Consider the following 12,686-nt stretch of genomic DNA (forward strand, 5'->3'; position numbering starts at 1 on the left):
ATTCCCATGCATTCATTGTGTTTATGAAAAGAAGAAATGCTCAACAAAACGGCACTTGGCCCATCTTTCATTTAGCATTTATGGAAAAAAAATGGCATTATTACATACAGTTCATATATAATTTGGTATGATAAAACAACAAAGGTCAAAAATTAGGTTACATCTATTGAATCATGAGTACAGTAACATGAATATTCCATATATTAATGAAATTTGTTTGCTTTATTACTGTGCAAAACAAAATATACATATCTACTGAATGTGTAAGAAGTACAGTATCAGCGAATGGGCCCGTAGTGACACAACACTTGTTTTGTATGTAATCAAATGACTGAACATTCCTATAAATACTCCTCTTTGCCAATGAATTCCCCAAAAAAACCCCCAACAACATCGGCATTGAATCTAATTGAGACATGTGATGATGGCTTACATGAAACACACATTTCAAAATTACCCTGTTATGTGCCTACAACAGTAAGATACTATTCTTTTAGTCAATTGCTGGTGTTTCTGATCCATATACTACCTATTAATATATGAGGTAACCGACCAGGCCTTGTATGAAAACAGCAACAGCAGTGTTTCCCCTTTGGAGAACAAACTGTAAATATTGTATCAGAGGACCACTCCTGGGCAAAAAAAAGGGAAGTAAAATCAGTAATTATTTAGAAAAGAAACAGGCTAATTTGATTGACAAGAATTTGTTAAACATAGAAAAATAATGTAATAGCTCTTAATATGGTGGACTTAATTGTCATCCCTGTTCCATCTAAAGTCACATCGAGCGGCTCTTAGTCAAATCCACCGTTTTCATTCATCAGTGTCAACACATGGTATTGTCAACGCATATGAAGGACATAACAAGAGTCTGAAACACCTGCTGGAGGTCAGGCTGCTCCTTAAACCTGACCAGCTCAAGAAACCATCCAACTAACATCACCACGTAGAGCTTTATAAAAGGGAAAAAAAAAAGCAGCACAGACTTAATGTATAACTCCACTTCTGTCATCTGTCATGAATGAGATTTTAAAGGAAAATTCCACCCTCAAATCATCTCACACTGCTACACACAAACTTCCTAAAAGTGATTTCCTCCATTTCCCAGGAAACATTGTTGGAAACTTTTCTCCAAATATGATTCTTGAACATCTATTGAACTCCACTGTAGCTGCACTAGAATTATCTTAACATTACGTCATGTCTATGCAACAGAAAACGAAAGGCAGCCAAACAACAGAGGACCCAGAGGTGCAAGAAAAATCTGCTCTAGCTGCTTATTAATAGTGTTGAAGTATTTCAGGGTGGATTTCTCCTTTAAATCTGGACTGAATTAAACCACTTTTTGTTTTCAAAGGTAGGCCTGCTCACCAGGCACAACACCTCACATATCCTTGAGTCCTCATGGCAGCCCCCTCCCCACCCTCGACACAGATCTTATTACAAAGTCCTGAAATAGTTTCCAGCGTGTGGGTACCGCTTAATTTAAAAACAAGAAAAAAAAATGTATTTTGAAGCTTATAAGAACAAAACTGACAAGCCAAACTAACTTTTTTGCAACTTTCTTTACCCATTCAAATACAGTCTGTAAATGCTGTGAGAAATTCAAGTTTTGTGTGTGCCTTTAAAACAAGTAACAAGACCAAACATACTGTATACCAACTGAGCCTCTGTAATGATGCAGCATTAAAAATGACCGAATTCAGGTGGTTTTCGAAGTCGATCCTGGTCCTCTCATCTCTGGCATCAACTGGTCATGGCATCTATTGACACACGGGTGGAGATACAATTCATTCTGACTGTCCATCAATCTTTAAACCACCTTTGGAAATCCACACCCAGGGAGCACAGCAGCTGCTCTTTCACAGTCATGTGCAGATGGATTGGTATTCATATTAGTGTCAGGTTTTCGGAAAAAAAAAAAAAAAAAAAAATACTACAGTTGTCATTTGTTTCAGTGCTGAAACTTTTAGTCTAGAACAGTGTGTACTGATTTTCCCACTAGGTTGTGTTCCTATGCATCAAAAATTTGTACTGCTTCCTGCTTCCCAAATAATAATCCCCATTTATTATTACATTTTTAAGATGGGTTTAGTATATGAATTCTGCTAAAACCAATTTCTAAACTGCAGTGACTGTACTACAGACTATACATGTAAAGTGCTGTCCAATCACTTTGTTATTAGTGAATTTAACAACTCCTGATTATACTTGACAGTACAATCCCAGTTGGGTTTAAATGATATCTTTTTTTTATATCATATTCATCCATAACACTGTCATGATTACTCAAAAATACCTGATCACGTTGCACTAAAATCTCTAAAATTACACCCGAAGATCACATGCTTTTGACTGCGAACAAATAGTGTGATAATTGACAAGATTAGGGTGTGTGACAAAGATAATGCTATTCCAAAATGTTTAAAAGACATCTACAGTACGTATACACCATCTGCTCATGACATGACTGAGCAAGTTTATTTGCACGTAAACCTTTCCAAAGAATTCCTTTCCACTTGATTCCTGCTTACCAAATCCTGCTTCGCTTTGCAGGATCAGACGGCTGAATCCATGAGAGAAGTCTATGTCCAGTACCCAGTCTGCGTCCATTGGATTCAAGGCCACAGACCTCTGCTTTATTAACTCAACGGCAAGTTCAGTGACACTGCAGAAATGTCCTTAAACATTCATTCATCCTTTCATCCATTCAATCACAGAAGCTGGTTCATGGGGGGGGGGGGGGGGGGGGCTACAAGGTAATTTTCAGGCAGTTTTCTCTTTGACCAGAAGGTGGCAGTGATGACACCATCAAAATCACTAAAAGACTCCCCAATATGATCTTGGTTTGATACTGGGAAGGCTCTGTCAGCTGTGAAGCAGTCTGTGTTCTGGTGGGCAGTGATAGCTGGAGCTGGTGATGGAGCCTCGCTGGTGTGTATAATTCTGTTTTTGTACGCCATTTTTTCTGAGCTGAGATGAAAAGTCGAACACTGTTAGCTTGCGGTCCCTTGGTGCTTGAGGACTGTGTAGACGTTGTCCACTTTGCTCAGCCTCTCGAAGAACGGGATGAGGTCCAGCAGCTCAGTATCGGACATGTCGTCGAACCACGACGCCACAGGCACCTGGACAAAAACACAAATTATCAGCAAGGACAATATTCAACCCTGACTGTCTTTCTCTGTTGTCATTTTGCAGGGTTTTTATTTTAAATAATGTGGATCATGATGCACAGTTTTGCTTTCCAAATCAGCACAGCAGAGCAAAGTCAGAATTAGTTCTGAAATACATGAGAATGCAGTCCATCATGACATTTTCAGTTTCTAAATCTGTTTTAGATACTAACATGACTTTTTCAGTACTATAAGTCAACAAGCCAAACCAGACTGAAGGACAAAGAAGAAAAGCAAAGACTAACATTTTGTAGAAAATAAACTGGGATGGGTCAGAATGGCCTTATACTGCCTTGTCTGCTTTAAAGTCAAGTTTATAGTTTAAAATCCTGTTAGTTGACACATTTACTGTGTCAAAGTTCTTACAGAGTGTCAGCAGGTGAATAATTCCCCAGCTTGCTATCCCACTCAAAGGCATCACCGTCACCGGCATGACTCAGAAACTGCACGCTGAGGATACTCACAGCGTTGTCGGGGTGGAAGATGTAGGAGGCCGGGGAGTTGTCCACGATGATGACCTTGTTTAGGTCACGACCCAGGCGACTCAGGTCCTTCACGTAATTTCCTCGGTGGAAGACGCAGGACTCCCGGAAGAGGCGGCAGCGGAAAGCGCCCCACTTGTCCAGGAGATCAGAGACTGGGTCTGCATACTGCGGCAAAAAATAAATATGTACTGAGGCTTGTGCACAGTTAGAGAACATTAACCCTTACACTCAGCAAACCTGAAATAAAATCAAAATATATTTTGACTTGTTTTAATTTTTTTAATTTGCTCAATAGTGTTGAACAGTGTCTGAAAGCTTTAATTAAAAAGAGCAGTAAATGAGAATTAGGAGAGTTATTGTTATTATGTATGTAGAGTTTGGAATGTCATGAACTTCACACACAATATAAAAATGTAGCATAAAATGGATGATGCAAGGACAGAATATATTTAAAAAGTTATTTCATTAAATGATACCAACACTTCTACTCTACTACTCCACTACTTCTTGCTTAAAATGTAAAACTATTATTTTATAAATGTTTTAAAAAAGGGTTTTTTGTTCTTTCACTTTGCACACCACTATTCTGCTTGTTGCTCTTACGTTCTACCTCTGACTTTAAGAGATTCAAGATGTGAAATTGTTTAAAATCCACTTCCCTGTTTACGTTCAAGTTTTTTTTTTTTTTTTTTTTTTTTGCTGCTTTATTGAGGAACCAGTTGCATGAACTGCAGAAGTTTCTTACCTTGGCTAAACTGGCAGTGAACAGGACACATTCAAACAGTTCTCCCATCCTCTTCAGGAACTCATCGACATGCGGCCGCTTCAGGACATACACCTGGAACACACAGCCATCCTCAATCCAGGTTTCTGCACAGCGTGCATTTCAAAACACAACATGTTTCTACAAATCTTATCTGCCTGAGGACCTGTGACATATTCTTTTGGTGTTCAATATAAAATGTGCAAATGATCACAGTCTAGTGCACCATATGCATCTAGCAGATGGGTTTTACATATGGGTCAAAGAACTTTTATGCAAATCCCATACATGATAATCTCAGGCATTCGAGTCTTGCATAGGAAACTAAATATACAGACAATCATGTAGATCACTGACACACAAACATTTGGCTCAAACAGTAAAATCCAAGACTTGTTTTCTTGAAGTTCCTCCATTTTCCTTTTCTTTCTGCGGTGTCGGCGGCTGAGGGCAGCGTTCCTGAACCAAGTCATCCGGAATAGGCTGTGCTTGTCTGAACAAACCTATCCTGGATTACTTGAATCAGGCCCAGACCCACGGTATGTCATCCATCTCCAAGCAGCCATATCTTCAAATCCCTTAAATGCCAACTGCATCTTCTATACTCAGCAATTTAAACTCGAGAGGACTGCTATCACACCACCACGAGGACGGGGAGCCACTGTTACGTTAAGAGGACGGGAGCCGACAACAGGTTACAATGTGAACATTTTTGCTGAGTTTATCGAGTGGGAGCGTGAGGAAAACATTACCTGGTGTACTGTTCCATCTATTTCCACAGGAATGATGAAATCTGCATTGTTCACAGGCTGTTGGTAGGACATAAAAAGCTTATTTTATCAAACAAGATATGGATATTTCTACATATAAACACTGGAGGAAAAAACTTTGTTTTTTGTCTTTTACCATCTAAAAAACACTGACTGTGGCATATTGCAGGGCAGATGCAGCCAGAGACAGTCTGCAGTTTGCATGTACAGTCGCTCCTGACTGTGTTTATTTGGGTTTAAGAACCAGCTAGTTTAGATTTGGCATTTGCCACCCGTGAGAAAAATGTCACTGTCAGAGCCAACAACAGGTTGGTGGAAAACACAGACCTTCCAGAGTGTTTCTTGCTATTAAACATTACTATCTCATGTTGGAATGTGATCACAGGGGCCAAATATGTGCTTAAAAAAAAGTCATCTAAGAAATTAAAGAACACACTTGCCATGTTGGATGTTACAGCTGCTTGTAATTAAAGCAACATTATTGTTTTCTTCACTCGTCTCACCTTAAAAGAGCTGTGAACTAACGTCTCATCCAGATCTATAACCACACAGATCTTTCCGGAGTCTTTTGACTTCACTGGAGGCAGCAGTGGCTTCACCTGGATCTAAAAATACCACAAAGTGATATTTACCCGAGCGCGCACGCAGAAATTCAAAATCCTTTGAGCAGCATGAAAAAAGTACACAAACACAACATTTGAAAGATGTGAGACAGAAAAACATGGATCCAAAATGTCAGCTGAAACCCGTCTCTTCTCCCGACCTCTCTGACACTGATTTTATCATCCTGTTGCTGCCAAAACAGGACATAAAAATGCAACTGGAATTAAACGCTATCAGTGAGGCTGAGGTAAACACACCTTGGAGACGGTTCCGTTCTCCTCGACCAGCAGAGGGGCATTGTTGTTGACTGGTGGGGGTTCAGGCTGGTCCCGACACAGGCAGCAGAGAAGGCTGGAGAAGAGGCCTCCGCTCCTGGGCTTCTTGGAGGACAGAGAGGGAGAAGAACCTGCAGAGGAAGAGGAGGAACTAATGTAGAACCAGTCTGTAAAAGAGCTATTTATCAAAGAAGTTACCTGCTGTGCTACATTTTTACAAACTAAAAGATTAATCAATGATTTCAAATATAATCAGATTAATTGATGATCGAAATAATTGATTTCAGTCATACACTGGAACCACTTACAAGTATGAGCCACAACAGAGACTTAGATTTCAGCCTTAAAAACAATTCAGTAGCAAAACAGCAACATTAAACTATAACAATGTGTATTTTAGGCACAGTTCCCACACAGAGCCACCTCACTGAAGACTCCATGTTGTCATTGAGTGTATGAATACTGTAAAGAGGAAATCTAACAGCTTTCCTCATACTTTCTTGTGCACAAACCATCCTGGGGACACATGTGCCTGCCAGGAGCTCTTGCGCAATCGCCTCTCTGATGTCAGCAGCGAACAGCCTCGGCCGCCACCAATGAACATTCAGCGCTTTAACCCTTCACTAAGAAGTGCTGCAGGCACAGCAGACGTTATAAAAGGCAACCTGAGCACATCATGAGTTTGCTATGTGGTGTACTGTGCCAATCAGAAGTGGGCACATGTCACATGACCATTCATAAATACATGTAACTTTTAATGCACACATCCCATTATGCTTTCAGTATGCCTCCTTTTCTTTTCTTTTAACGACAGAACAAAAGCTCCAGCTGATTCCTGCCAAACAGATGATTAACCAGACAAACCTGGAAAATGGTGAATGAGGGTTTAGTCTCACACCCTTATCTCTGTCCATCACTGTGGTATGACAGAGGAGGTACTGTGCACCTGTGCGGCTCAGTAGGTTAGCCTCATTCCTGACAGGGTTTCGTTCTGCTGTTGTACAAGTTCAGTTCACATACACATGTGCATTGGTTTCCAATTAAATGATGATTATCATCATATGTTGCAGAGTTAAAAACCAGTTTTGATTTATTTTTAAGACAAAAGGAAAAAACTTTTCCTGTTCCAGCTTCTCAAATGTGATTATTTTCTGTTTACCTCTGTCTATGATGATAGTAAACTGAATATCTTTGACCTAAATAACTTCTGAGAGGATGAAATCAACATCGGGTATCAAGAGTTTAGGAGTTTCTTTTAAGACAAATTAAACAGTGCTCTCATAAATGTTTGACAAGTCAAAACTCCAATGAGTTCTTTTCTGCATCCCATAAATATCTGACTAACACTCCTCCACACTTTCCTGCCTCACACTGGACTTTGTTTCTGCCTCTTTATGCACCATACTCCCTCTCTCTGTCTGTCCGGACGTGACTGTTTTACCAACACACAAACCTCTGTTGTCCATCTCTCACGCCTCTTTCATTCCCTCTCTGCCATCCCCTCCTACACCATTTGTGGATTCAAACCCCGTCTGACCCTCCGCTGGCCTCTGCCGCGCTCAGGCCAAAACAGGAAGAGGAAACAGACGGGTATCAGTGGAGGAAGCTGCTTGCCATCATGTTGGAGTGTAGCACGAGTAAGCGTGTGATACTATTATCCATGTAGCTTCTTCATATTGAGTGCTGTTCCTTTTTCACACCCTTCTTCCCTCATTCACTCTCATATGTCCTTATACATTTCCAGCCTTCATTTTCATGTCCTTATTTGCTCCCTTGAGACTCCATTCACGTCAATATTCATGCCTTTAATCACACGCCTGTCACCAGGAAAAAAAAACTGTGTGCTGTCTGAAATACACACAGCGTGCATTAATTTATAAAAAGGGGCATTATGAGGGATGACAAAGACAGAGCTAATTTATGGAGTGAAGTGGAACATACTGCAGGCATTCTGCTAAAAAAAAAAAAAAAAAAAAAACATCCCCTGACTGATCCGTTAGCATGAATCATCAAAAAGAACAAGCCTGTATACCATAATAAAGAGTTTTATGATACAGGAGAAGTATTTTGATTTTCTCTTCAAAAAGTTTGCGCTGTATTTACAGTCAGATCCTGTGGGTACTTTCCACGTATTTCACTCCTTTGCAGCCAAAACCATGTTCAGACTATTGTGTCATTCTTCCTAAAATAGGTTTCTAATGCAGATGACATACGCTGTAAAGAGAGCAGTCGAAAAATGAGTCATCCACATTTCACTCACCAAAACAGTCTGCACGTTTTAGGGCCATATATTGTTTTCATTATCAGTTAATCAAGGGATTAAAGCAGATTAATCAATTCTGTGCTAAAAAAAAAAAAAAACACCAACACATGAAACAATCATTTGATGTGTATCGCGGTGTAAAGTCCAAAAACTCCTCTATTGGCTCGAGGGAAAAACATATTTAAAGTTGCTGTTCATTCTGACTAGAACATTAACAAACAAATAATGCAGGAAAAAACTAAAAAGAAAAAAAAAACACACAGGCAACAACCAGGAGTGAGAAATACTATGAGCTGAATTACAGTATAATCAGTGTGTTGTGAGCCTACAAAGCAAACACAAACAGTAGGAGATCATGAATGTTTGTTGTCATATCACTGACACAAGTAAAAACTGGAGAGACTGAGTGCAATTTATCAAATTAAGAATAACAGAAGATTAAACGCTGCTCTACCTGGACCAAATTTCCTAAACATCACCTGTGAATTAAACAAAACTAAAATGCCTGCCCTCAACATGTCACCGCCTGTCTCATAACTTTACCGAAAATGAATAATTCAGACTTCACTTCATCGCAGCATGACATATGTGAGGAATCATTCACACACACCATGAACTCACGATGTGATGCTTTGCCTTATCAGTTCATTTTATCAGCCCAGGATCCATTTTAAAGCCTCACAGAGTCAGTGGTTTCTCGTAATCAACGCCTCCGCTCCTCTTCCAGATCATTTCTGACTCCCTGACCCCTGAGCTTTAGTCAGACTGTGAATTTGGCTGATTTCTGTGGCTGCTATGATTCCAAACATTTAAAAAAAAAACCCCACAACTAAAAGAAGTCTTTCTCTACAAGGCTTCTCTGCCTGGCTGATTTACTCCTTAAAAATTATTGTTTTATATAAGACACAGGGGCTTGACCCCAGTGTGACTGATGCTGGTATTGACTAGGCCGCCAATATTTTTTTTTCTTAGGGACAAGGATTTAACTAGTTTTAAGGGTTTAATTCTTTGAAATGAACAGCCTCTAAAACAGCTCTCAGACTTTCATGTGTCAATAAAACTCTCCAATAAAACCCAGAGTAATGAAACGTCTTAGACTGGTTTGTGACGTTACCATGAATCTGACTTTCAAGTTAAAACAAAGAGCTAAAATATGCAGATTTACGGTTCATGATCCTGCAGGTTGTATCTGATATAAGATGCTGGCATCTGCCTGCCTCACCGATAAACTGATAAATGAGAATCCACCAGCATGGACGGCTTGAGATCTGGTTACAGAAGCAACAGTTAGAGGTAAATGATGAATTAACCAGAAAGCAAATGGTATTGTGCTCTGTTATTTAGAGATCAATGGGAAGATAACAAATGCAGAAGAACAAAATGTTAAATTAGTCAGATGATTGGCATTTTAACATCCACCCAAGTATAGTTCGCATTTTATCTAAGACAATGACAGCAAAAAAGAAATCTAATAAAAAAAACACTGTACAGATCTCTCACACTCACACACACACACACACACACACACACACACACACGCTGAGTGTGAAAAAACTGTTCTACTAGACATCAGCTGAGTTTCTCTACCTTTCCTGACCTTTGACCCCACCTTCAGGTCATCACCCAATGCAGAGTTCCCAGTCCTGGGTTGTTATGTAAATTTGAGTATAGCATTGGTCTGTATTCTGTGTTTACACGGTGAACGGCTAAAGGTTTTATGTAGAAACAGCAGTGCATGTTTGTAAAAATGCACAAATACTCAAATATACCAGTCGCAGTGATCTCCAGTTACTCTGTCAGCACGTTAAGCAACAGCCTGTGCAGCTGTGCATCTTTAATTTAATTTTCACTTTAGTTTATATGCCTCTCATGAGCTGAGTTGATGTTTATCCTGCAGGATGTACACTCTTCCGTAATAGTGCTTAGACTAGACACCTCTTGCTCACCAGAAAGTTTTCTAAAGTGCATTTTTACTGATGTGAAACCATATTTTAAATTCTCACAGCTCAAACGAAGAGGAATGCATCTGAATTCAGTGGCTACCGTAAAAACAAAACTGTGAGAATCCTCCAAACGTAACCTGACACAACAACGAAACCAAAACTAAAACCTCTGTTACCACTTAATGAAGCTAACAGATGAGGGGTTTCATGCCTGAATTTCTGGAGGAAGGACAGAGCAAACACGCTGTTTGAGACAGCAACTGTGTGTCATAGTGAGTAAACATGTTCTCAAAGTGTGGGGACAAGGTTATGTAATAGATCAGGCTACTACACATTTACAAGAAGGCCCGCTGCTTGACATTTCAGCCACTGATCATCTGCTCACATTTCAGCTTCACTAACATATTTCTGAGCATTCAGTGTGTGTGGACAAATTTAAATATCAGTGTTGCTTGCATTAAAGGTGACAGCACGCAGACACTGGATATGTAAAACGCTGGATTATGGCTTTCACGAGGTGGACGGGCAGTATTTTCTCAGGGGTGATGACTGACGGGTCTCCTGATTATTCAGTAACCTGCATTTACTCTCTGTGGTGTGTCACCGGTTTGTGTACAGTGGCAGTGCCAGAGATCCATGCACAGGACCGATAAAGTTAGTGTTACACTGCGGAAGACAGAATTTCACAGGCCAGTCATTTATTAAAGAGGGAAACAGAGAGGCACTGTGATAAAATAAACACAGCTAAGAGTCATGACAGCAAGACACAGGAGATTAAACAAGTTATCAGTCACATTCCCAGCATGAAAATGACAATGAAGCAACAGATATTTATCCGATTATGACACTGATGCCAAGATCAGGCATGCTTTCATGCTGCTTCACTTATTTTTTAACACCAAATGATTATTATTATATTCTATAAGGATTTAAAGTGAGTCTGTGGTGACTGTAAAACATACTTATGACTTTATTAAAAGACTATAGTTATCTTAATCAAACACTGGTACGTCATTTCCTTTACTTTCATCACAGGCCAAAGGGCCGCAGCCATAATCCCTGCAGAGCAGAGAAACTGACAGTTTCAGCGCTCTAACATGTTTTAATTCACTTTTCTGAGACTGGTATTACTCAGAAGTGCAGCAGTGTTTGTGTAAAGCAGATTACTGTGCGGTTTTCTGCTGATTAAGGATGGTGAACTCTGATTCAGAGTTGTGACCGCGGAGCTGCAAAACTTTTTTTTTTTTTTTTTGACATAAGTGCAGAACCAAAGCGGGGCGAAAATAAAGACAACTTACCCCTCTCCCCCGCGGCTTTGCTCCCCTCTTCATCCCGGCTGACTTGGGTGATTACTGAGGACGGATTGTCCATCACATCCAGGTCTGGTCCAGAGTGCTGACCTCACACTTTAAAGTTAGGGATTGTTCGCTGACTCGTTGCTGCATTAAACCAACTCAACATGTAGGAAAACAAAGCTGAAGCGCTCCGGGAAACGTCGCAGCAAGTCGCCTACAGCGCGTCCATTACACTCCGGGCGGCTGCCGTCCGCTCAGATCCCCGCTGGAGCTTGAGGTCTGAAACTTATAAAACATTTGTCAAGGAGTTGGCAACTTTGATTCAATATGGTGCTCAACTCCGCTCGCAATTTCAAGATACAAACACGGTGGTTTCAAGGCTGCCCATTTCACTTAAAGTGGCGCAGTAAAGGGGACGGCCGTGTGCAACGCTCCCTCTGCTGGCGCCTGCAAAGTTTGACGATGGTCCCTTAAAGTAGCCTGAAACAAAGTTACTCAAAACTTAGCTAAGCTAGCAGGCTAACTGCACCGGGCTTATTTTAGTCAACCGCACTATTCTTAAACATTTGCAGAGGACATTTATAACCGCATTTACATCGCTGACGAAGTATTTTATTTTCCTCCTACGCCATTTGAATAGTGATATTTATACACAACCGTTATTCTTAAATGACTTCTGTCTACTTTTTGATAGGCAGGTTTTTATATATGTCTGTGTCTGTACTACTGTACTTGTTGTGTAATGACCTCTGTGAGTAAAAAACTTGCTCAAGAGCAAAACTTTTCGCAGGAGTAGCCGCAAAGAAACGCCCAGTTTGGGTTCCCTTGAAACCGCCTACACTCAGGGAGCGTCGCACAAGTGCCGTCTGTCTCTCTGGGGCACATTTTGTTTTCTCCCTCCTCCTGAATCAAACTCACAGTAGCTGCAGACATTGCTTTTGTTTCCCCTCCTCCCACTTACTTTGATCCGAACAGCTGTAAACAAACTTGACCACAAGTTGGGAAGTTTTGGATAAATATTTTTTTCCTCTGTTTGTTATTTGAAAGACGCTGTAATGAGTTTATTTCCTCACAAGTGTGATATTTTGTCCCTTTCTGTGACAATGTTGTGTTACA

The 12,686-nt window shown here is 40.3% G+C and overlaps 1 protein-coding gene across 1 annotated transcript; it reads right to left on the minus strand.

The window, feature by feature from the left end:
• Positions 1 to 60: 60 nt before the first annotated feature.
• On the minus strand, positions 61 to 12,068 carry LOC121177818 (carboxy-terminal domain RNA polymerase II polypeptide A small phosphatase 1-like). Its single transcript, XM_041032167.1, has 7 exons — positions 11,574 to 12,068; positions 6,052 to 6,200; positions 5,695 to 5,796; positions 5,174 to 5,230; positions 4,404 to 4,496; positions 3,638 to 3,823; positions 61 to 3,125 (listed from the first exon to the last, which is right to left on the minus strand). Exons 1-7 carry the CDS (start codon positions 11,644 to 11,646, stop codon positions 2,997 to 2,999), a joined length of 789 nt encoding a protein of 262 aa, XP_040888101.1. The 5' UTR covers positions 11,647 to 12,068; the 3' UTR covers positions 61 to 2,996.
• Between the last annotated feature and the right edge of the window lie 618 nt (positions 12,069 to 12,686).

The sequence above is a fragment of the Toxotes jaculatrix genome, chromosome 24, assembly GCF_017976425.1.
Source record: "Toxotes jaculatrix isolate fToxJac2 chromosome 24, fToxJac2.pri, whole genome shotgun sequence".
Classification (NCBI taxonomy): Eukaryota; Metazoa; Chordata; class Actinopteri; family Toxotidae; genus Toxotes; species Toxotes jaculatrix.